Below are 25,762 nucleotides of genomic sequence, written 5' to 3'. Positions count from 1 at the left end.
TTCTTTCCCGGCTCTCGAAGTAAACAAGTTATTCTTAATTCTTAATAATGCGAAATCAGCAGGGTGGAATAATAGTCATATCTTATCACTTGATAACAATGGAGTTTGGTTTCACGTGATACTAAATCAACCAATTAAATCCCGAAAGTCAAAGTGCAAGGCGGAAATCGACGTGAAATACGTTTACCGAGGTGTTTCACTAGTTCATTTTCCTTTAAGTAATGCCTTCAGTTGTTATGAAGTGATTTCAGATCATCAGCCCGGCGAACTATCACTCCAGACTGACAGTAACATAGCAACAAAGTTTTGGTAAGCCAACTCAAGTTAATTTTTGTGCTTCATAACTCCATGCCAGAGTTTACGGTCAAGACGCCCGAGAGTCATCTCAACCGAAGTCATGCCGAAACCTGAGTCATGTTACCCGAGATTTTTAGTCATGTCGCCCCAAATCGAGTCGCCCAAAGAAACAAATACGTAAAAGATCAGACTAACAAAAGTCTGAGAAATTTTTATCTCTCAAGGGCTCTTTGTTTCTGACAACACCCTAAAGATTTAAAAAGCGTTGTTCGTTTCTAACAACAGAGGGAAGCGTTGTTTGTCTGGTATGTGTTCGTTTCGTACTCACCGACATTTGGTACGCTTAAGAAACTTCGTCTTGGTTTCTGAGAATAACTTTAAGACTACGATGACATAGAAATCGATCGTATGGTCAGAATTAAAAAACAAAATGGTTCGAGTAACGATTCTAAGAGCGCTGTTCGTTTCTAACAACAAAATGAGGCGTTGCTTATTTGGCATGTACTCGTTTCGTGCTTACGGACGTTTTGTGAGCTTGAGACACTTTATCCTAGTCTCTTTCAACAGAAGAAACAACAAAGTTGAGAAACCTTTATCGCTAAAGGGCTCAGCTCTTCGTTTCTGACAACACCGTAAACATTCAAAAACATTGTTCGTTTCTAAGAGGGACCTCAAGCAAACCACGACAAAAGGTCACAAATAGACGAAACAGAACTTTATTTGTCTGTTACTTTTTACTACGAGGCAATCAACATCTGTTTACTGGGGTTTCATCATCAATGGCCGGGTGCCAATCAACCAGCGGGTCGAGAAAGTACTGATTCCCACTGCGTATGAATCGGCAGAGTACGTCTGTGCGCTGCATTTTGTTGTTACAGAAAGAATAATATCTACTTTCCTTTGTTGCTGGACGCTTTCCTTTGTTGCTCTAAAAATAAGAACACTTTAAGAATCATTACTCAAACATATTTCAGTTCTGATCACATGATCGATAGTGTTGTTAGAAAATTGTTTGAATTTTTCCTCCCCCCAATGACTCCTATGACACATTCTCGAGTCTTCTTATTACAGCATAACACAGGTCACTTCCACTTAACCCTGTATTCCCTGAATCCGGGCGTTCTTCTAAACCCTGGTTTTCAAAGGTCTCTTTGTATCCTAAAACAGGAAGAACTATCTTTAGAAACAATTCCCACAGGTATCAACGAACGCTTTTCATTCCACTAATTTATCCATGTTTTTCTCGTTGCCATGTTCCCACCGATAACGTAGCTCCATTTTCTGGCTTTAAAAGCACACACAACCCACAAGGGCTAACGCTCGAAACGCCAGCTTTTATAATCGTAACGGTGGCCAATTTACCATTTTAACTTTGTTGATATATTCAAATTATTTCTTTACCCCCACCGACGCAGCCCCAAACAGTTTCTTTAGAAACTATCAGCCTTTATTCATTATTGTATCTAATAGTCTATATCCTTTGATTCCTAAGCCAACTCGCATAACTTCCACAAATGCAACTCTGATTGATATTATATTCCCAAATAATCTCGAACACTGTATGAAAAGTGGCATTCTCTACTCTGATTCATCCGATTATCTCCTAATTTTCTAAGTCCCTCATCTAAAATTAGATGCTGAAACACCTTCCAGAGAGAGATTGACACGCCTCATTAATTCTGCAACAGTTGCAGCATTCAGGTCTAAATTGGAAACCATTGCTTGGTCTGTTATCTAGAACTCTGTCTCCCCCAATGACTCCTATGACACATTCTCTAGTCTTCTTATTTCAGCATATCATAGGTCATTTCTACTTAAAGCTGTATTCCCTGAATCCGGGCGTTCTTCTAAACCCTGGTTTTCAAAAGGTCTCTTTGTATCCTGTAACAGGAAGAACTCTCTTTATAAACAATTCCAAACAAACCCTACTGAATCAAACAAAATTAGATATAACAAGTATCGAAATAAGTACAATTTTCTCATTAGAATTGCTAGGAAAAATATTTTCATGGCAAACTAGTCTCGGTTAGCTCAGACCTGAGGAAGACTTGGTCAGTTATTAAGCAGATTATTTCTAAAAAGAAATCCGAGCAACATTTTTGCAATAATTTATGAAAGACAGTACCGGTGTATGTTCAGACCCTTCATGTATTGCTAGTTTCTTTAATAATTTCAGCGACTCTCGTGAGCTTGTTGCGCTACAAACACAGTTGGCTTTCTTTCCCGGCTCTCGAAGTAAACAAGTTATTCTTAATTCTTAATAATTTGAAATCAGCAGAGTGGAATAATAGTCATATCTTATCACTTGATAACAATGGAGTTTGGTTTCACGTGATACTAAATCAACCAATTAAATGCCGAAAGTGAAAATGCAAGGCGGAAATCGACGTGAAATACGTTTAGCGAGGTGTTTCACTAGTTCATTTTCCTTTAAGTAATGCCTTCAGTTGTTATGAAGTGATTTCAGATCATCAGCACGGCGAACTATCACTCCAGACTGACAGTAACATAGCAACAAAGTTTTGGTAAGCCAACTCAAGTTAATTTTTGTGCTTCATAACTCCATGCCAGAGTTTACGGTCAAGACGCCCGAGAGTCATCTCAACCGAAGTCATGCCGAAACCTGAGTCATGTTGCCCGAGATTTTAGTCATGTCGCCTCAAATCGAGTCGCCCAAAGAAACAAATACGTAAAAGATCAGACTAACAAAAGTCTGAGAAATTTTTCTCTCAAGGGCTCTTTGTTTCTGACAACACCCTAAAGATTTAAAAAGCGTTGTTCGTTTCTAACAACAGAGGGAAGCGTTGTTTGTCTGGTATGTGTTCGTTTCGTACTCACCGACATTTGGTACGCTTAAGAAACTTCGTCTTGGTTTCTGACAATAACTTTAAGACTACGATGACATAGAAATCGATCGTATGGTCAGAATTAAAAAACAAAATGGTTCGAGTAACGATTCTAAGAGTGCTGTTCGTTTCTAACAACAAAATGAGGCGTTGCTTATTTGGCATGTACTCGTTTCGTGCTTACGGACGTTTTGTGAGCTTGAGACACTTTATCCTAGTCTCTTTCAACAGAAGAAACAACAGAGTTGAGAAACCTTTATCGCTAAAGGGCTCAGCTCTTCGTTTCTGACAACACCGTGAACATTCAAAAACATTGTTCGTTTCTAAGAGGGACCTCAAGCAAACAACGACAAGGGTCACAAATAGACGAAACAGAACTTTATTTGTCTGTTACTTTTTACTACGAGGCAATCAACATCTGTTTACTGGGGTTTCATCATCAATGGCCGGGTACCAATCAACCAGCGGGTCGAGAAAGTACTGATTCCCACTGCGTATGAATCGGCAGAGTACGTCTGTGCGCTGCATTTTGTTGTTACAGAAAGAACAATACTTTCCTTTGTTGCTGGACGCTTTCCTTTGTTGCTCTAAAACAAAGAACACTTTAAGAATCATTACTCAAACATATTTCAGTTCTGATCACATGATCGATGGTGTTGTTAGAAACTAAGATTAAGTTCCTGGGTTTTCTTTGTGTCTCTTTGCTAATCAGGAGGAAGAAATTTTTCCCTGGGTATTTTTGGTCAATTAAATTTTACGTGATCAGAGAGGCACCTTTGCACTGTACCATTGCACTGTACCATTGCACTCTACCATAATATGCCAGCAAAAGTAATTTGCAGTTGCCACATACAGGGCGTAAAATTGCGCCTAATACAAGCGCCAATGAGACTAAATTTTTCACTTTGGCGACCAAATCCTGAAAATTAGTCGACAAATTGGCGACTAGAATTTCTAATCACACCTTAACTAGAGATTTAGTGATTGTTGGAGATTTGTAAAGATAAATCTGCAGCAAAGTTCCTCGTTAAGCTCGTTTCCAAAACGAAGCACATGCACGATGTCGAACGTAAATCTATCGTCACTACACGCCATATTGGATTTAGGTAACTTATAAGGTTGTATATGATCCATTCTAGTGTCCTCTTAGTAGCTCGTGCGAATTAGCGGGCTCATTTTTGATGTTTGCATGACTGTTATCACTGATATGATAATCTATCTAGTACAGTGACAGGGTAAAATTTTTTTTCTGTGTGTGTCATAATGGCCACCAACTTTTTGGAATTGGCTACCACTTTAGAATATTTAGGAGCCAAGTGGCTACTGGAAAAAAAAGTTAATTTTACGCCCTGATATAACATGGTAGTCTCCTGTCAGTAATTCAACAATTTTTTTGTGATTAACTGATAAAAGTAATTAATATTCGTTAATATCCTTAATTCACAATCCCACCAACCTTCTAATGAGTTCATCAATCTTATGGTATCTAATAATTTGAATATGTCCACAAAGTTGAAATCATGGTAAATTGGCCACCGTTACGATTATAAAAGCTGACCTTTTGAGCGTTAGCCCTTTGTCGGAGCGAATAGAGGAATTATGGCTTGTGTGTGCTTTTAAAGGCAGAAAATGGAGCTACATTATTGGTGGTAACATGGCAATGAGAAAAACATGAATTAATTAGTGGAATGAAAAGCGTTCGTTGATACCTGTGGGAATTTTTCCTCCCCCAATGACTCCTATGACACATTCTCTAGTCTTCTTATTTCAGCATAACACAGGTCACTTCCACTTAAACCTGTATTCCCTAAATCTGGGCGTTCTTCTAAACCCTGGTTTTCAAAGGTCTCTTTGTATCCTTTAACAGGAAGAACTATCTTTAGAAACAATTCCCACAGGTATCAACGAACGCTTTTCATGCCACTAATTTATTCATGTTTTTCTCCTTGCCATGTTCCCACCAATAACGTAGCTCCATTTTCTGCCTTTAAAAGCACACATAACCAACCAGGGTTAACGCTCGAAACGCCAGCTTTTATAATCGTAACGGTGGCCAATTTACCATTTTAACTTTGTTGATATATTCAATTTCTTTACCCCCACCGACACAGCCCCAAACAGTTTCTTTAGAAACTATCAGCCTTTATTCATTATGGTATCTAATAGTCTATATCCTTTGATTCCTAAGCCAACTCGCATAACTTCCACAAATGCAACTCTGATTGATATTATATTCACAAATAATCTCGAACACTGTATGAATAGTGGCATTCTCTACTCTGATTCATCTGATCATCTCCTAATTTTCCAAGTCCCTCATCTAAAATTAGATGCTGAAACACCTTCCAGAAAGAGATTGACACACCTCATTAACTCTGCAACAGTTGCAGCATTCAGGTCTAAATTGGAAACCATTGCTTGGTCTGTTACCTATAACTCTGTCTCCCCCAATGACTCCTATGACACATTCTCTAGTCGTCTTATTTCAGCGTATCATAGGTCATTTCTACTTAAACCTGTATTCCCTGACTCCGGGCGTTCTTCTAAACCCTGGTTTTTAAAAGGTCTCTTTGTATCCTGTAACAGGAAGAACTCTCTTTATAAACAATTCCAAACAAACCCTACTGAATCAAACAAAACTAGATATAACAAGTATTGAAATAAGTACAATTTTCTCATTAGAGTTGCTAGGAAAAATATTTTCATGTCAAACTAGTCTCGGTTAGCTTAGACCTGAGGAAGACTTGGTCAGTTATTAAGCAGATTATTTCTAAAAAGAAATCCGAGCAACATTTTTGTAATAATTTATGAAAGACAGTACCAGTGTATGTTCAGACCCTTCATGTATTGCTAGTAACTTCAATAATTTCTTCGCTATCATTAAGGACCCTCTCTGGCCAGTAAAGTTCCACCTACTCAATTTTCTTATAAAGATTTCCTTGTTGGTCACTCTGCTGACTGTTTCTTTCTAAAATTAATCCCACTTCTCCTGATGAGGTCGCCTCTACTGTTCACTGTCTAAAAAATAGCAAATGTGAGGGTGTGGATGGTCTTTCTATGTCTCCCATCAAAGAAACAATTGATTTACTTGCTGCTCCTTTAATCACAAAGATTATCCTAGTTTTTAAAAGGGACGACCCTTCTTTGTTCTCCACCTATCGGCCTATTTCTATTCTCCCCTGTCTTTCTAAGGTCCTCAAGAAACCTTTTTACCCCAGGTTATCAGGATTCCTCACAAAGTTTGATATCCTTAATCATCACCAGTATGAATTCAGACCACATGAGTCTACTGCTATGGCCATCTTAGAACTTGTCAATAATATTTATGAAGGTTTTGAAAACAACCAGTACACTGTTGGAGTCTTCATTGATCATAAGAAAGCATTTGATACGATGATCAATCATGAAATACTTCTGAATAAACTAACCTTTTATGGCATTAGAGGTATTCCATTAACCTGGATGATTAGCTATCTGTCCCACAGACAGCAGTGCATTGTGGTCCATGACCATACATCTTCATATAATCCGGTCATTTGTGGGGTTCCACAGGGTTCCGTTCTTGGACTTTTACTTTTTCTTTTATATATTAATGATCTTTTTCATGTCTCCAACCTCTTGTCTATCATTCTCTTTGCTGATGATAACAAACTCACTGTTCATTCTGCCAAGTCTAAATTCATCATTTTTCACCCTAGACGTAAACAAATTAACTCCTCAGATATAAACATATTTATAAATAATTCTCTCATCATGCGTGTGCGGGAAGACAAATTTCTCGGGATTATCATCCACGAAAAGTTATCTTGGAAACCGCATATCTCTGCTGTCTGTGATAAAGTCTCTAAAGTAATAGGAGTCTTGTGCAAGTCAAGGTGATACTTACCTTTGAATACTTTGAAAACCTTATATAATTCTCTTTTCTTACCTTATATAAATTATGGCAGTTTAATATGGGCATCACTTATGCTTCTTACCTTAAACCCCTTTATGTACTTCAAAAGAAAGCCATTCGTATACTATTACTTTTTCTCCTCCACGCACATCCTCTAAACCCCTTTTTTCTAAGCATACTCTTCCACTTTATTCTATTTATAAATTCCATGTTGCCTGTTTTGTATTCTCACATTTTAATAACCTTTTACCTGCTCCTGTTTCCTCGATGCTTCATTTTAATTCTGAATATCACAATTATTTGACTTGTTCGCGTTTTAACCTGAATAAAACCTGTCATTAGTATCAATTTGCTATCAGTTGGCAAGCTCCTATTATTTGGAATGATATTCCGTTATCTGTGCACAATAATCTCACAGTAAGCAACTATAAAAAAAACTTAGGGGTTATTAAGACTGTATTTTTCTCTGAGTAGTTAATTAGCCTACGCATAATCTGCACACCTTATGAAACTATATTAGGTGTATTTATTTGTATTTGTTAGTGGGGTTTATAGGAATTTATTATTAGTCATTTAAATATTTAAACTAGTTGCCAAGTATTGTATCTCAATTCTAAGTTTTCTGACTGAACTTTTCTTTCTTCGTTTAATTATATTGTAATTATTTTAGTTAAAGCTTTCTTCTACTCTTGTAAATTCTTCACGTCTTTTACTGACCTTAGGTCATTTAAGCCCCCGGCTTTGGCTGTTCTTGTGTATTTTTTCTTTCAATGTGTGAATAGTGTGAATAAACAAAATAACAAAATAAATAAATTTTCTTTTGATGTTTATTTTAGCAACATCCTTGTCAGCATTGATCTGAACGGTGCCTATGATGTGGGGACAATTAGAGGTAGCGTATTGATTAACTGTTTTTGAAAACAACGGTTGCAACATTTGACAGTCAAATGCTGGGGTGTTTTTATTCACTCTGGTGTCATTTCATTTTAAGGAAAATTTTAAAACACATTTTTATCTGTGTATCCCTGCCAAACCTCACACTTAATTCAGGAGCAAATTACATGCCTCAGATTGGAAACTATAAGTTAATTATATGTTTTACTGGATGGGAGAGGTCTGTAGAGGAAAAACATTAATGGGAGAGTAAAAGAAGTTCACATTTCTTTAAGATTAAAAGATGATTCTATAAAGTCTTGCAGCAACCTTTCACTTAAGGGAGGGACAAGGTTTTGTAAAAACCTCACAGGATATTTGGAATTATTGGAGTTGTTTCAGATAGGTTCAGGACCCAATTTTTTTTTGCCACCCTGAGGACTTATTCACAATTTCCCACACGTTTTTAATTAAAAACATGACAATGTGTGTATTGAGTCATGTATAAGTTTATTATGTTTATGAAGTTACTTGTGGTGCTTGGTATGTCTTCAATGACTGTTATACTTTGCATCCTTTTCTATTTTTATTTTTGGATGATCAAAGCTGAGGAAATTTTGTACAAGTTTATTAAGTTTGTGAAGTTACCAAATGAATTGAAAATTAAGAAGTGTCTGTCATAAGTAAAATAATTCATAAAATGAAGTTTTTTTTATTCAATACATAATTGAATTTCCAAAATCACCAAATCTTGTGCTTACAGAAGGACCCTGGGGAAAGAAAACTGAGAGTCACCCTGTTGAGTGCTGAATGGAAAACTTCAAGCAATGGAGACTTAACAACCATCAACAGAGAGCTAGCAATACAGATGGCTAAACATCCCAATGTGGAAGTCAGTGTCTTCTTACCTCAATGCAGTGAAGAGGACAAGAAAAGTGCTGATAGTAAATACAATGTCAAACTAATTGAGGCTATTGAAATGCCTGGTTTTAAACCAGTTGATTGGTTAGCCTCTGTACCTGACGGCCATGTAATGGATTGTGTTGTAGGGCATGGAGTAGCTCTTGGTCGGCAAATTCAACTCATAAAGAAAAATCCAAATTACAGTCATTGCAAATGGATTCAAGTTGTCCATTCCGCCCCTGAAGAAATTGGAATGTACAAAAACATTTCTAAAGGTCAACAAATGCAGGAAGACGAAATAGAACTATGTAAAAAGGCTGATCAAGTTGTAGCGATTGGCCCTAAGCTAACTGATAAATATAAGCACCAGCTCAACAAACAAGATGTTTTCAACCTGACCCCAAGCATTTTCAGTGAATTTTCAGATGTGCAGCAAGCAAGCGATGAAAGAAAAACATTTTGTGTCTTGGTAATTGAGAGTGGTGATAATGAAGATTTTGATGCTAAAGGATACGAAATTGCAGCAAAAGCTATTGCTCACCTACAGGATAAATCTTACCAACTCAAGTTTGCTTCCAAACAGAGAGGAAAAGAAGATGAAATAGTAGAAAAGTTTCGTCAGTGTGGTATTGGTCGTAATCAGCTAATTGTCCGCAGCTTTGATGAAAACAGGGAAACATTAGCCAGCTTATTCTGTGAGGCGGATATTGCTCTATTGCCATCAAGAACCGAGGGATTTGGTTTGAGTGCTCTTCAGGCCATATCTGCTGGTCTTCCATTACTTGTCACTGAAAACTCAGGAATAGCAGAAGCCCTACGTGGGGTGCCTAATGGGTCACAGTGTATAGTAAAAGATTCAGAGCATCCTGAAAAGTGGGCAGAAGAATTAAAAGCTGTGCGTGACAAAGCCAGGAATGTACGCCTTGCAGAGGCAAAAGATCTTTGTGCTAAATATTCCCAGGTGTACAGCTGGGATGAGCCTTGTCGTTTCCTTGTTAAGACGATGAATGAACTTGTATTTGGTAAGTCTTCTCATTTTGTGCACTAGACTGGCAGAAGTTTTTTCTAAATTTTGTTTATTTTTAAAACATTACTACCGGTCTTCACCAAAGTGGAGGTGGCAAGAGGTGAATATTTACAGTGCTAGCCACCAACACTGACTGACACCAAAGTGAGTAGTTGTTTTAGTATATATATTAAGAAAGTGAGATACTATAGCACAAAAGAGGATATTAATTCATTTGTTACTGCAACAGTTTCAATATTCTCGGACACAAATCCTGTGCAACTTGCTCAGAAGTGAATAAGGAAGGATATTTGAAGTTTGAGTAGCTAATCAGCATACCCTCAAAGCTATCCATTATTTTAGTATATACTAATGACTATTAAAGGTCACATACTCAGTGTAAATATTTAAACACAAAGGCACGCTATAAAAGGAGCCTTAGGTCCCACAGGACCATTTGTCAATCAACTGTCGTGTGATGTAGAACTCTTAGAGCGAAGTCAGCTTGAGCTACAGCTACTCCAAAGCAGTGAACAGCGGGCCCATTCCTCAAAATTGTTTTCTGTCTTCATCGCAATACAAGAATTTTGAGATTTGTGTTCCCTTTCTCCAATGGAAACTGTATTTGTGGCAGTAAAATTTGAGATCGAAGTAGGTGGTTCACATGTTACCTCATTGCCACCATGCTGGTGGAAGTAAACAATAGATATCTCATTAGCTTCTTCTGTTTGTCTACCAGCATTTAAATTTGACCCGCACATGTCAACGGTGAGTGACAAATGAGTCTAGGTCTTCCCAGGGAAGACTTCCTCATATAGTGCGCCTTCGTGTTTAAATTTCAGTTGTACAGTTTTTCCAAAAATTAATGGTTAATTTTAAGAATATATTGTTGGTCTAAAGCTCTAAATTGGGGTTTGGGGTTGATAATTGTTTTATTAAAAAAAAAAAAAAAGACCCCAAGATATTAGACAAATCTTCTCAACTTTATTTTGTAAGAAGAAACCAGATGTTACAATGTACAGATATTAGATTATGGTATATTGGCTCATATACCATAATAGCTAAGCCAATAAAAAGTCTTGAATTGTATTATCCAATCATCCAGTTTTTAATAATATATGATATGCATTTATCTATAATCTTAAAAATAATGATGATGATAATAAAGGCAGAAAGTGTTCTTACTTACCATAAAAACCCACAGACAAAAACATGTGGAGCAAAAAATGTACTTGGGATCACTTTCTGAAATTGCTTAGAAACCAGGCTCAACTCAGTAGCCAAGCCTACTCGCCCAGGCCTTTGCATGACCTTTTTCGTTTTGGGTGGTTTTTGGATGGTTTGGGTGGTTTTGGGTGGTTCCATGTTTTAGTAACTACCATCTTATCTTTACTGGCTGCAGGAGGGTCAGGAGACACCAGAAATGAGAAACATAAAGCTCCAAGTTCAAGCAATCTCTACACTGTTAAGAAGGGAAAAAGTCAGGTCTCTGAGCAAGTATCAGACCCAGTTCCTGATCCAGGTATTTCTGTCTGTCCCAATCATTCAATTAATCAATTACTTAGTCTATCCATTCAAACATCAATCCTTTCTGTCATCAATTTCTTGATCGAGTGATGGCTTTCTGTAATTTGTGAAATGGAACATTATGCAAATTTCAGATTTCGGTTTTGTATATTACAGATAATTTTCAAGTTCATTTTGCAAATTACAGATTTCCATTTCATTTTGTTTTGTATGTGTCAGTTAGCCAATCAAACAATGTGTCTAACCATGAAAAGAAAAAAAAATTCAAAAAAGTTTGCTCCAAAACAAAATTACTGTACAGATCCGAAATATTTGCTTTCTTTAAGTTGTTGACTTTATCTGAAGGGCTACTATTTTTGTTAATTTGAAAAGAGAACAATTGACTGTTTGAATCAGTGACTTAAATTAAGCCAAAAAGAGCTGCTAATTTGGAAAGCGAACTAGCTGTGAAGTTACTCAATTGAACATTGGAAGGGAGGAATGGTGGATTGGGGAATTTGAGGAATATCTTAGGACACAGAAAATTGGAATATCCTAGAATGTGATGTGAAATAAAAGTCTCAAAAAAAAGAAAGAAAAAAAACTCTATCATTAAAAGGTAACATTAAAAGGATCTTAGGTAATCATTGTTGGGGCTCAGAGGATTGAGGAACCATGAGGCTTTTAAGCTAGCCCCTTTAAATTATTATTACTTTTATTACCATTACTACTATTATTGTTAATGCCATTACTTGTTGCCATTTGATTATTGGGTTGAACATCAATTAGACAAATTGAATGTATACTTGAATCATCTCTCTCTTGTGGAAAAGGGTACTAATAAATGTGTAGGATGCGTTTTCTATTTTGCATGTGTGAGACAAATATTCTTCAACACTTCCTTCTTGCATCATTGTACAACCTCTAGTTCTATTAAATGCTATTAAAATTGTGCTTTACTTGTAACCTTATGCAGTTTTTGACTGTTTATTTAATATATACTTTTCAGGAAACACCAGAAACAAGAAACCTAAAGCTCCATGCTCAAGCAATCTCTACACTGTTAAGAAGGGAAAAAGTCAGGTCTCTGAGCAGGCATCAGACCCAGTTCCTGATGCAGGTATTTCTGTCTGTCTCAATCATTCAATTAATCAATTACTTAGTATATCCTTTCAAACATCAATCCTTTCTGTCATCAATTTCTTGATCAAATGGCTTTCTGTAATTTGTGAAATGGAACATTTTGTAAATTTCAAATTTCGGTTTTGTAAATTACAGATTTTAAGTTCATTTTGCAAATTACAGATTTCCATTTCAATTTGTTCTGCAAATGTCAGTAAGCCAAACAAACAATGTGTCCAACCATGAAAACACATACAAAAAAAAAAAAAAATTAAAACTTGGCTCCAAAAGAAAATTCCTTTGAAGTACAGATCTGACTCTATTCTGCACCCTAAATATTTGCTATTTGAGTTTTTGCTTTCTTCTTGTTTCCTAAACCATTGTATTTTTCAACAGCTGGTATTCAGCATGGAAATTCTGCTTGATGCATTGTTGAGAACTTTATTTCTTCTATCTATATCTTCTTTGCTGGTGTTGAGAACAACACTCAATCAACACCCTTGCCAGCTACCGAAACTTCTGACATTAAAGGAGGTGTCATACCCATAGAAACTACAGGACTGATGGAATCCCTTACAATCTGCTGGAGAGGGTGGCAATAAAGCTATAATTAAAACTTTGCTTTCTTCTGGGTTAGAAATAGATTCAAGGGGTATGATGGTTTGACACCGTTAATGGTGACAGCTACTAATGGTAAAGAGGAGACAGTTAACCTTCTTTTTACCAAGGGGGCTGATCCACACCTTAAAGGCTACTTAGAATTTCCACCCCCCCCCAACCTCATTCTTCCTAATACAGCCACAAATGTAATATAGATAAACAGGAAAGATTACTTAAGCATACTTTCTCTATATATCCATTCTTATTTCTTCTACTGTGTCTTAATCTTAATGGTTAATATTTGAATTTTTTTATGTACTTTTGTTTGGGTGTTACGAAAACGAAGACCCTCAAAAACGAAGACCTAAGACCTAAGACCCGGTCTTTGTTTTCGTACTACGAAAACAAAGACCCTGTAAGCAGAAAACCATAGAAACTACAACTTAAACACACATTAAACAGCAACAACGCTTAGTAATATAATACATTAAACTTCACGCGTTTCTTCCCATTATTAAACTACTCATATTATTATATGGCCTGTCTTGTCTGTTCTGTTTCGCTATGCAAGCCAATTTGGTGTTGATATTCTCGAGGGTTTCCTCGGCTAAACTTACAACACATATTATTATTCTGGAACAGCAGGCAGAATTCGAATGCTAGCTGCCTTTGATTTATAGTTAGCATTGCGTGACAGAATAACAGAGAACGCATTCTGTACAGGAAAAATGACTCTTGGGTTCTGTCAATAAATAATCAATTTCTACTGTATTTGGTAGCTAAAATAGATTCTGACAGTTCAGCTTTCTCTACTGGAAAATTCTCGTTGAAAAGTAAGCAATTATTTTGGCTAATGCAGGGTCTTCGTTTTCGTAGTACGAAAACGAAGACCCTTTATTGAAAGCAGAAAATCCTTTGAAAGTACGATTGGAGACGTACCCTAGCCTGAGCTCTAGTAATTGTTATTTCAGCTTTTCATATGCTAAGACAGTTTGCGCGTGGTTTTTCTTGATCTTTCTTCAGCCACCACTACTTTCGGCTCTTCGATTTGTTTTTCTATGCAATGAGTCCAAATTTGGAACAGACATCCCCATCGAACGAGTGATCGGAATATTTTAGGGCCTTACTAAGGTTAAGCAGGCTTTATTCAGACTTTTTCGAGGGTCTTCGTTTTCATAACACCCCTTTTGTTTTACTAATTTTTACATTTATCAACAGCTGCTTCGCTTCAGACTTGTGATTCTGCTTTAAGCACTCTTGAGAGGACTAAAACTCAATCAGTGTCCTTGCCAGCCACAGAGACTTCTGACAATAAAGGAGGTGTGCCTATTGAAACCAAAGGGTGGAATTCCTTACATTCTGCAGCTGAGAGTGGTAATGAAGGGATCATTGAGATGTTGCTGTCTTCTGGGTTAGACATAGATTCAAGGGGTAATGATGGCACAACACCATTAATGGTGGCAGCTGCAGCTGGAAAAAAGGAGACAGTGAACCTTCTTCTTACCAAAGGAGCAGATCCACACCTTAAAAACTACATAGGAAGAAATCTGCTTCATGCAGCAGCTGAAGGTGGCAACACTTCCATTGTGGAGAGAATGCTTTCTTATGACATTGACATTGATTCTAGAGATGATGAATGTAATTCAGCCACCTCATTGATAATAGCTACTATGTTCAACAATGTAGAAGTTATGAAATATCTTCTCGAAAAGGGTGCAAATCTGTCTTTGACAACAGGATCTACCAGGAGGAATGTTTTACACATAGCATCACAGTACGGAAGTGTTGCAGCAATTCAGTTGCTGCTCTCTACTGGTTTAAGCCTTGATTCAAGAGATAGTGGGGGAAACACGCCATTAGCCTGTGCTGCAGCTTGTGGACAGATAGAGGCTGTAAATTGCCTTCTTGAACATGGAGCAGATCCATCACTAAAAGGGCAAGATGGATGGAGCCTTCTCCATTTTGCTGCTCAGTCTGGCAATGTCACCATCATTGACACCATCATTGACACCATGCTTTCTAAAGGTCTTAATATTGATTCTAGAGGTGAAACTGTAGGTTTAACCCCATTATTGGTTTCCTTGAGTAAGGGCAATTTGGAGGCTGCTAACTATCTGCTCAAAAGAGGTGCTGATGAAAACATGAAAGGCAAGGAAGGGTTGACTGCTTTGTCTGCTGCAGCAATAGGTGGTAATGTTGCAGCCATTGAGATGCTGCTTAACCGTGGTCATGACCCTAATTCCAGGGGTGGCTGTGATAAGACCCCCATAATGTGGGCTGCGGAATCAGGAAAACAAGCTGCTGTAAAATATCTTCTTCCTCTCACACACGAGGGTCTGTTGCCGACAACAGATTAGAGGCCCCAGAGGCTCACACTTTTATGAATACTTGGACAGGTGCAATTAGATGTAATAGTTATTAGTTTTTGTTTGAAAAAGAGAAACTCCAATTTTTTTTATAGTTATGATAGATTGGATAGTCCATTTTTTATTGTATTTACTCATAGGTTTGCATTTATTGTGATGCTAATTATATTGTGGCAAAGCTAATATCCAACCATCTTTACTGAACCGGCTTGGTCAATAAAGCATTAATTAATGGTTTTTTTTTTAATTATAGCAAAATGATTTTGCTTCAACAAGAATTAAGAATTACTTGTTTATTTTGAAAACTGGAAAGAAAGCCAACTGTGTTTGTAGCAAATTAAAGTTTCTGTTCTTTTTGTTTTGACTGTTTTCTGCCACCTTTTCCTTGTGACTCAATCTCTGACATTGTCCAAAAGTTAGGAACTTTGTACGTCAGTTCAATCAAATCAGGCAATCTCTTAGGTAGCCAATCAGAACACAGCATTTCCTTCATATTGCTCATGGGCAATGTATTATTGTAACTAAGACATATTGTTAGATTTTAGGGAAACAGGATATTGTGTCTTTTATAGTTTCCATGCTAAATTGCATCTTACTCTGCAGCTGAAAGAATAACTAGGCCATCTAAAGGTGGAAATGATGGCATGTAGCTTCTTTGAATGGGCTAGGAATGGTTGTCACTCCTCCCAGCTTGTGTGTAGAGAAGCAGTACAAGAAACACATCTCCACTTGTGCATTTGCAGGCTTACCTTTAGGAAAGGCTTTAGCACTTTGCTCTTCTATTTAACAAATGGTAAACACCACAGCATACACTATTGAGTTATGGATGCACACGGGAGGTTGCTAAGCATGAAAGAAGCGTAAGAGTCGCTCGAGGCAGTAGCCGAGAGTGACTCTAGCTTCTTGAGTGCTTAGCAAACCTGCCAAGTGCAACCAAAACTCAATAGTGTACGCTGTGGTGTTTACCATTTGTTTTAGAACATAACATTGATACATTGTAGCTAAAGAGTTCCCTTTTATTTAACAAATCTTACGCAACCAGAAAAAACAAGCGCGCGCGGAAAAATAGTCTTTGCATTTGCTCACGTCAGCAGCGTACACCCATGGGCAAATGGGGGACGCTAAATTGACCAATCAGAGCACGTGCTTTACTTTGGTTATGTTATAAATATTTTTTTAGTACAATGTACAAACTTAAGGGTATACTTTAATCACAATGTTTAAGATTTTCAAGGACTCCTATAAATCATAGTTACTTGTTAGTTAATGGAAATGTAGTATTTAGAATCTAGTTTTTAGAACTTTGAATTCAAGTTTTTTAGGTGGCTTGAGAATTGTCTTGTATAGTTATATAATATAGTGTGGCAAGCTAACTGTACATGTTGGTCATCTATTTTCACTTTAAGTCAAGATCTGTTTAATTCTCTTTCCTCTCTAGAATGGTTATATATAGCTATTTGTTAATGAAAGTTTTTCACAGTGATCTAGATTTGCAATTAGTAGGACACAAAATAGCGAGAACTACTGAATTTACAATTCAGCATCATTTAGTGGTAATGTTCAATTTTTGCCTCAGAAACATCCTAACTGTAAGTAAGGTTGTAGCAATTGTTTAATTTAGATAAGTGGTGCCTAAATGAATGAAAAGAAAAGAAAATTAACTTTTATGAAATTTACATCTGATTCTGTTGTTACTGGGAGATTGTAACCAAGCCGGGCACGCGCAGCCTCTATATCAATGCTAAAATGTAGCAGTGTCTTTCAAATCTGTTAAGAGATAATGGAGCCGCCACCAGTCATTAGAATTGTAGTAATACTTTACAAAGAGGACTTGATAGTCACCACAAGGTCAATATGTCAAAGAAAGAATTGTGATGTGTTTATATGTCAAAGGCAATTACACTTTGATTGGTCTAGCCAGATGATAAACATCCAATTTCAAACTAGATTTTAATTAATGTGCAGAGACTTGCAAATAATTTCCAAACAGGATGACTGGGTAAAGCCATTAGTGACCTGTGACCTAGCTACTTGACTGTGGATGTTTCAAGACTAACTTTGCTCTAAGAGCCATCTATAAACAAGTAATATATATAATGCATTGATTTTATCAGTATTTCAGGGCACTTCAGTCTATACCAAACCCCAAAAAGCAATTAAGCAACAAAATCAGGCCATGAAATGTAGATGGAACACTCACTCCTACAATCCATCCTAGCATAGATATTGTTGCTGGTGTGGAACTCTTGAGATGTCTGAGGTCTCGAGAGTATTTTGATTAAGTTGCCATGAAGTTGTTGAATAATTTGAATGAAGGATTTTATCAAATGGTTATAATCCATTTTCTTTGAGGCCCAAGGCATTTATGTCTACTGTTACTTAAGTAAATGTAACTATCTCAATATGATATGCTGCAACCTTTGCATTCAACTATAGGAAAAATCTCAACCTCAAGAAAAATGGGAATGAGTGTTTGAATAAAATCAGGTCAAAACAAGAGTTTGTTAAGACCAGGCAATCAAGCTGCTGATTTTCAAATATCAATTTTATTCAATTCAACATGGCAGGTGAATAAACTATCGCAAGCTTAATGTTAACTTGCCCTAACAAGATGCCTGCACTGCAAGATATCAACAAGGTGTCATCCATGTTAGACATTTCTGAGTTGATACTTTATCATATTTTGACAGACAGATGATAAACAAGTGACAAAATGTTGCATTTTCTTCTGCAGAAATTATATCATTATGGAATAGGAGGTATAGTTAACAACTGGTTCTCTTCTTATATTTGGGTAAAGGCTCCGACTGATTGTGGCATCCCCCAAGGCTATGTTCTGGGGCCTTTACTGTTTTTGATGTATATAAATGATATTACAAAGTGTTCAGATAAGTTCAAGTTTTATTTATTTGCTGATGACACCAGTATCTTATGTGGTAGTAAAAATCTTATCCCTAGAACTTGAGTTAACCAAGCTTTGTGAATGGCCAACAGCAAACAAATCAACTCTAAATGCTAAGAAATCTAATGATGTAATGTTTTGAAATTAAAGAAAGAAGCTATCTTTCAAACCGACGATAAATATCTTTGACATCGATAAAATGTCATATTCACCATTAGAATGCAAGGATTATGTAAAATGTCTTGGCATACTCATTGACAAGAATCTTAACTGGAAAACTCATATTGGTCTCATTGCTCTAAAAAATAGCAAAACCATCGGTATGATACCTAAACTGAGACACTTTGTACTCCTTTCTATCATTGTCAAGTTATATCAGTCTCTTATTCTCCCCTACCTAACTTAGGGTATTAGCTCGTGGGGTCAAGTATCAAAGTCAACTTTGGATAAGCTAATCTCCTTCAGAAGCGGGTTATTCGTTGAATAACTTTTTCTCCAAAGTGTGAACATCCTATTCCTTTTTTATTAATCTTAATATCCTGCCTGTTTATTTTCTATATGTCGAATTTGTTTCTTGTTTAATGTATGATATTCAAAATAAACTAGCTCCTCCCCACATTCAAAATCTATTAACCCATGTCTCAGATATACATTCCTACAACACCAGAACAGCAACTATCAACAAATTTTATGTCATGTCTTCTCGTCTTGAAAATCTTAAGAATTCTTTTTCCCACTTTGGTGTGCAGCTATGGAATGCCTTACCTGACAGTATCAAAAAATCTGCCCAAAGAAATTTATTTAAAAAACAAATACATGAAGTACTTATTAACATCTTCAAACAACAGAACTTGTATCTTACACCATCTTCAATTCTTGAAATAATTAAAAATTTGTAAACCTCATCAATCCTCTAGCTACAACCAGTATAGCGAAATCTCTTTCTATTTCCCGTTATTATTATCATTAAATTAATTCACTATTTTAATTTTAAGCATTGATTTACTATTTATTGTAATTTGAACTATTGTTTTCTTAGTGTAATCTGAACAACTGCTAATTTGAAATCTTTGTAAGTACCTAGTGATAAGCCGAACTTAATTATACCTACCCGCCTTGACTAGCTTTCAACTAATTATGGGTAGGCACTTCTCAATTGTAAAATTGTAAATTGTAAATCAATAATCAAAATTGTTGTAAATCAATAAAATTGTTGTTGTTAAAATTGTTGTTGTTGTTGTTGTTGTTGTTAACTACAATCAAATAAACTAAAGAAAAAAAATAAGCCAAAAAAAAGTCAGACTTAGATGGAATTTACACAAGTACCTACCAGACACTGATTGGGCCCCTGAATCTCACAGATCGCAACTTGCTAATTGCCTTGTTCATTGTTGCCATGGAAACAGAATTTGTGATCCAACCGCCACCATCTACGACTAGTGTGTTTGCTGTAATAAAAGCTGAAGCACCACTTGCTAGAAAGAGTACACTATCTGCCACATCTTGGCACAAAACTAGTCTTTGTAAAGGCACATTCTCAATGAAATTTGGTGGGAGCGGTTTGCTGCCTGTGAAGAGAAAGTATAGCTAGAGTTTCCTTTAGACTTCAAGTAAAAGAAAACTGTGAAATGCACTAACTTGCCAAAGGAACAGGGATTCAAGTAAATTAAATGTTTTAAATACAAGATGAGTGCAAAGGATCTTGCGAATGGCTCCCAGCCAAGTAAAGTATTCTATGAATAATTTGGTTTTATCAACTAATTTGAAATTGTAAATTAGCCAGCATAAAGAGTTAAAAAGCTGACGTTTCCAGAGCTAGTCCTTCATCAGAGCAATTGACAAAGGGCTAATACTCTAAATGTCAGCTTTTTAACTCATTACAGTGGCCAATTTACAATTTCAACTTGGCTGACAAAACCAAATTACTTTCACTCCCACAGATGCAGCAGTACCACAGTTTCTTTAGAAACTTACTCTCTTTATTCTATGAATAATTGTACACATCCAAAATCTATTGAGACATTCTATGCAGCCAAACGTTCACCCTGGCTTAACTTTAGAATCTAAAAACTCAAAATAACAATGTTAAAGCTTTCCACATAAATGCTAAACACAGGTTGCTTTTGCTGGAACTTTGGATACCAAAGTTGTTCCTGGTCACCTTGGCAACCAAAGACAGTGAGCCTGAAGCTCTGTTCTGTTCTAAGCATAAAGTATATGAAATGAAACTTGAATTAGGTGCAGGTAAAACGTGCACATTATGTTTTCAGCTGGAATTCATTACCTAGTCTACGAAAACCCTCTGTGTCCTTCACAGCACCAGGTGCAACACAGTTTACCCTGACACCATCTGGGCCCCATTCAACAGCAAGATGTCTTGACATACCCTCTGATAAAGAAACAAGAAACAGATTATAAGGGAGTAAATGTCTGGAGGAAACATCTGAAATCCTAACCTTGCTGAACCCTTTCACAGCCAGATCTCAATGATAATTAACAACTATTCACCAAAGTGGAGGTGGTTGGTGGATATTTAATTACCGAGCTGCAAAGTGGCGAGGTACATATCCGCCGCTAACCACCAACACTGAGGTGAATAGTTGTTTTAGTAAATACAAAAACAGTGAGATAATATTAATTTACACCACCAAAAATTGAGTTTAATTCATACATTTCAGCAACAATTCCAACATTTTCCCAAGTGGAAAGGACTGAAACAACAAGCCATGCAAAAAGTCACATAGTCGATAAACTCTGGGTTAAAAACTTAAATCATTACCTTTAAACATGGCCACACCAAATTTAGTTGCTTTCTTTGTGTTTTCAGGGTCTGCTTAATTTGAGTGATTTCTTCACTTGTCACGGATGCAAACCGGGATGCTAATTTTTTCCCCCGAGTTGCTCGGAGGTACATGGCAAAGGATATTTGGAGTTTGACTAGCCAATCAGAGCACGACTTCAATGCTATCCACTGTTTTAGTATATACTAATTCTCTTTATTATCTACTAGTACACAATTCTCATGATTTTTGTTCAGAGAATTTGATATTGGATCAACTGATAAACGACTAATTGATATCTTTCTCTATTACAGTAACTGTCTCTTATTGTCTACTCGATTAATTACTTATTACTTATTATTACTTTATAATTAATAATAATTATTAATTATTATTATTGGATCAACTGATAAACCACTAATTGATATTTTTCTCTATTGCAGTAACTGTCTCTTATTGTCTACTTGATTAATTGTATTGATATTGTAAAGAGAAATTCTCTCTTGAGAGTTAACCCTTTCACTCCCTAAGTGACCAAGACAGAACTGCTCCTTACTAGATCAATAAAATATCAAGCAGACAAGTGATGAGAATAAAGAAAAATATCAATAAGGGGATAATTAGTTGATCTAATGCCAAATTCTTCAAACTAACATCATAAGAATTGTATGGCAGACAGTAAGGAGAATTACTATAGAGATCTCAGGAGAGAAAGAATTAAAGGGGTTATCACAGTCTGCTTGTCATGAGTTACAGCTATAAGTTCACAGAGTTAAAGTATTAATCACAGGGATTTTTTTAAGAGTTCTGGCCATAAAAATTTGCTGTGAAAAATTTCATAGTGTGATAAATAAACGTAAAAGGTGGAGCAGACTATTTTTTTTTAGCACTAGTAATTAAATGTGCAACTAAGAACCTTAGCAGTATTTGAATAGTATGAAAAAGGTTCCTCATTTATTGACACATTTGTTTAAGATCATTTCTATTCATTTGTATTATAATGTGATCATATGAACTTACCAATTGCAGCTTTTGCACTTCCAGCATGACACTTATTGGGACAAAAATTAATTTAAAAAAAATTACTCATTAAGTTAAGAAGTAGTTAACTATAATCCTTTCATTATATATAAGCACATTTCAAGATTGATACATCTTTAAGCAGAGAGGTGATGACAAAATGAAGAAAGTGTATTGTGGGATACTGCTTAATTTAGCAAGAAACTCTCAGAGCTAACAGTAGAGAAAAAGAACCAAAGACCATGAGACAAATTGAAACTCGAACCTGCATGATAGAAACATTACCGGAATCAATGTGTAAAATCTTATTGAGATCCAGTAAGAGATAATAAGAATGCCTGCTTTCCTCTGCACACTACCAGGGCCCCTAAGGATACCAGCCTCGCAGCTGACAGGGCCACCCTGGCTAAATAAAGTTGTCTTGTCTTGTCTTGACTAGCTCAACCATTTACTCGAATCTTTTCATTAAAAACTGGACCCTGATCTCTTTTAGGACACCTCTGTTTAGGGAAGCGATCCTCATTAAGGGGTCACAGATTTTTGGTCCTGGAAAAATATGTGCCAGGTAATCTTTGTATCTGTTACCTCTATTTAAGGGACACCTCCATTTAGGGAAAAGGAACACTTTTTCTGGGTCTCAAAGCCTGGTTTTAAAGTCCACTTAGGGGACACCTTACCACTAATAAATGTAACTGACCCCAAAGATTAAGTGTACGCTATCATCACAATGATGACAGCTTTCACAACATGACCTTTTTAAAACAGTACATCATTTGATAACAGATATAAATCAGCTGGCAATTAAAGGATAACAATTCAGATAATGTTATTCGTTTTGGTGGTTAATTGTTAACAAATTCCAACCCAAGCCTTATTCAGGGGACACTTGCCCTGGTTACTAGGGTGCCTCCTGAATGGAGGTTCCACTGTAGTTGGGATAAGCGAGTTATGTGAGAATCAAATAGGCCAATTTTACAGTTGTGTACTTAGTTGCCAAGCCTTTGATTCAGAGTGAGGCTAAAGATGACCTTGTTGTGATAGAGACCTGTATCTAGTTAGCATGATAACAAAGTGATTTACGTTTGAAAGGCAGCAAGGTTTGTATCATAACAAGGTCATCCCTAGCCTCACTCCCATTCAAAGGCTTGGCAACCAAGCACACAACTGTAAAATGGACTATTCTAAACTATCTGTTTGTGTTGTATATTAACTGATTTATAATCCGTTTGACCCCTAAGAGTCAGATTAGCATGTAATTTCTCCTTACAATATAACCCCTGTATCAAATATAAAGGTTACAGGAATAAAGGAAATGATCACTAACTAAAGAAGCTTTTGATCGTTAAACAAATTCTCCTTGTCAGCACCTTGGGAAATGCATAGTGAACAGTATGGAGAATATGCATACTGATTTTAGGGTGTAAAGGGTTCTCATATTAATTAACTTTTTACATAAAAATACTACAGACCTGCAGAGGATTTCCATTGTAATGAAGTGTGGCTGTGATGTTGATGATGTTACCATTGCCATTACTCTAAAAATAATCATTTGCAAGGTACTATAATAATAAATTTCACTGATGACAGTGCAAATACAAAACAAATATCAATTTACGGTAAAGCACATTGCTCTGGGATTTCTGATTTCCTAATGCAAGCCACAGTTATAGTTAATCTGTCGGTATTATTAACTGAGAACCACTGATTGTAACAAGTCAGTTCTGCACCCACCAATCTATCGCATTGAAGTGTGGCGCATGCAAGTAAGCCTCAAAACCACAACTAATGATTATAATTGATGTTTGGAGATAAATTTTGGTTTCTCTGACACCTCACTGGAGACACAAAAAAATAATATATTCCATAAATAGTTGTGGTGTTTATGTGCAGTTTCCTGAGTTTCATGGTAATATCACAGTAATTAAGCCTATCAATTTATTGCTTACAATAATAAGCACTCAGGCTGCAGCCATCAGAGTTTAATGTACTTTATTCATCAAGCTATATGCACCAAAATGGGTCAAAAATGATCCAGATCCATATTGAGTAAAATGTGAATGTCCTTACAGAATGCTTCAAGCTTAATAGGTGTTATTTCAAGTTCTACTTTGATTCTAATGAGTAAATCAATGCTTATTCACCAATCTAAGGAGGTAAGTTAACACAGCCAGTATCTAACACTTAAGGTAAAATCAGTTAATCAAAAAACCATTCTTACTGTTATATCCCGGTATCCCTGGACATTGTAGGCTTGGCTGCCAAGCCAAATGACGTTTTAGATACATTAGATCTGTTTTACTTTTGATATAAACTCTTCTTGGATATCTGAGTCTGTTCCAGTTACAATTAAAGACTTTGCAACACTACACTTACCTTAAAACATTTGTTATACACAGCTTTGCTTACATTGAAGGTTCCAAAAGCATCCATGTCAAAAACTATAACATGATAAGACCAAAAAATTGTGAAAGGTTGAACAATTGATTGTGAGCACCTTTGAAACTTACCAAGAAACTTACTACCAAAGTTGATTTTTATTTATAATGATTACTATTAATGTATTACAGAATTGCCAAGACCTTCACTGGGGGACCTGTCAGATCTGAAAAGTCTGAGTGTGCGTCAAAGACATGAAAACAACCCAAATGTTTTGGGTTATAACTACGATGAACTTGTGAGTCTGGATACAGTAGAGGTAGAGCTTGTACCAGAAAAGAAAGGAATTATCTTGAAGCACAATGAGTAGCATGTTTCTAGCAAGGTGAGAGGCCAAATAAAAAATGTCTATCAAGGATTGCAAATGTTAAATTGGGTAGTTCTACCTGCTAAGTTACATTAGAACCTAATGCACTACAGAAACTCTTAACTTAAAACCATTCACTTGAATTGTAACATCAAAACATGAATCATTTGCACTGTCTGTGATATATTTCTTACAAATCTAGCTCTGAGAATTTGGTGTTAAATGAAATAATATCTCCTAATTGATGCATTTATCCCATTTTGTCACTTTCCTGCTTGAAAATTGCTTTCCTTGCCAAAGTTTTCTTAGCAATGTGGATGAAATGGCTAGTTCTGCTCAAATAGTACAGTTGTCAACCAGAGCTTGCTAATTTGGTTGCAGTATTGGTGTTACTATGGTCATGCATTGAGATTTGTTTGTAATAATAGGCTAGTCAGATTTAAATAAAAGAATGGTAAAGCTCAGGGGTTTGAATTGCTTTTTCCAAAGTAAGGCAGCTTCAAAGTGTTTGACAGGCAGCTGTTCCTGTAAAGAGGATATAAGGGAAAAATTTGAAATATTTAGATCACGACAATGTTGAAAAAAGAGAAAAATAATAAAATAATAGGGAAAGCAGAGAAACTGTCATGGACACGAGAACAATCTCTTGTTTTTGTTCTTTTTTTCTTCATAATAACTGTAAGAGAGATTATAGAATATGTATCGATTCTTTAAGTTCATAAATTATTTGAAGTATAATAACATTAATAAAATCATATTGAACCTGTAATTCTCTCTCCATCTTTTTGCAGTTTATGAAGCTCGAAGTTCTCAACGTTCATATTTTTTTGTCCATCCTCCTTGTTCTATCTCTCACACTAACAAACGGCATCTGACGAAAATGAAAAGAAGCTTCACGAGACA

At 36.2% G+C, this 25,762-nt stretch overlaps 2 protein-coding genes and 2 pseudogenes across 10 annotated transcripts; 3 read left to right on the top strand and 1 right to left on the bottom strand.

The window, feature by feature from the left end:
* Nucleotides 1-997: 997 nt before the first annotated feature.
* LOC148721681 (peroxisomal 2,4-dienoyl-CoA reductase [(3E)-enoyl-CoA-producing]-like) lies at nucleotides 998-25,762 on the bottom strand. 9 transcript variants are annotated; one of them, XM_088736862.1, is made up of 10 exons: nucleotides 25,623-25,762; nucleotides 24,490-24,554; nucleotides 23,586-23,651; nucleotides 22,117-22,147; nucleotides 20,601-20,705; nucleotides 19,647-19,884; nucleotides 6,572-6,837; nucleotides 5,574-6,161; nucleotides 4,853-5,001; nucleotides 3,507-3,730 (listed from the first exon to the last, which is right to left on the bottom strand). In XM_088736862.1, exons 1-7 carry the CDS (start codon nucleotides 25,678-25,680, stop codon nucleotides 6,726-6,728), a joined length of 675 nt encoding a protein of 224 aa, XP_088592988.1. In that variant the 5' UTR covers nucleotides 25,681-25,762; the 3' UTR covers nucleotides 3,507-3,730; nucleotides 4,853-5,001; nucleotides 5,574-6,161; nucleotides 6,572-6,725. The 9 variants fall into 9 exon arrangements, with proteins under 9 accessions (XP_088592990.1, XP_088592988.1, XP_088592987.1 ...); XM_088736861.1 differs by lacking the exon at nucleotides 4,853-5,001 and having other exon boundaries at nucleotides 5,509-6,161; XM_088736863.1 differs by lacking the exon at nucleotides 4,853-5,001.
* Nucleotides 1,589-5,401, top strand: LOC148721684 (uncharacterized; annotated as a pseudogene).
* LOC148721682 (uncharacterized) lies at nucleotides 2,692-19,541 on the top strand. Its single transcript, XM_088736823.1, has 6 exons — nucleotides 2,692-2,822; nucleotides 7,875-7,930; nucleotides 8,675-9,836; nucleotides 11,223-11,342; nucleotides 12,336-12,446; nucleotides 14,267-19,541. Exons 2-6 carry the CDS (start codon nucleotides 7,910-7,912, stop codon nucleotides 15,403-15,405), a joined length of 2,553 nt encoding a protein of 850 aa, XP_088592949.1. The 5' UTR covers nucleotides 2,692-2,822; nucleotides 7,875-7,909; the 3' UTR covers nucleotides 15,406-19,541.
* Nucleotides 5,296-5,954, top strand: LOC148721683 (uncharacterized; annotated as a pseudogene).

The sequence above is a fragment of the Stylophora pistillata genome, chromosome 10, assembly GCF_964205215.1.
Source record: "Stylophora pistillata chromosome 10, jaStyPist1.2, whole genome shotgun sequence".
NCBI classification, from domain to species: domain Eukaryota; kingdom Metazoa; phylum Cnidaria; class Anthozoa; order Scleractinia; family Pocilloporidae; genus Stylophora; species Stylophora pistillata.
Note: the sequence above shows the minus strand (reverse complement) of the source record. Positions and strands in the feature narration are given on the sequence as shown.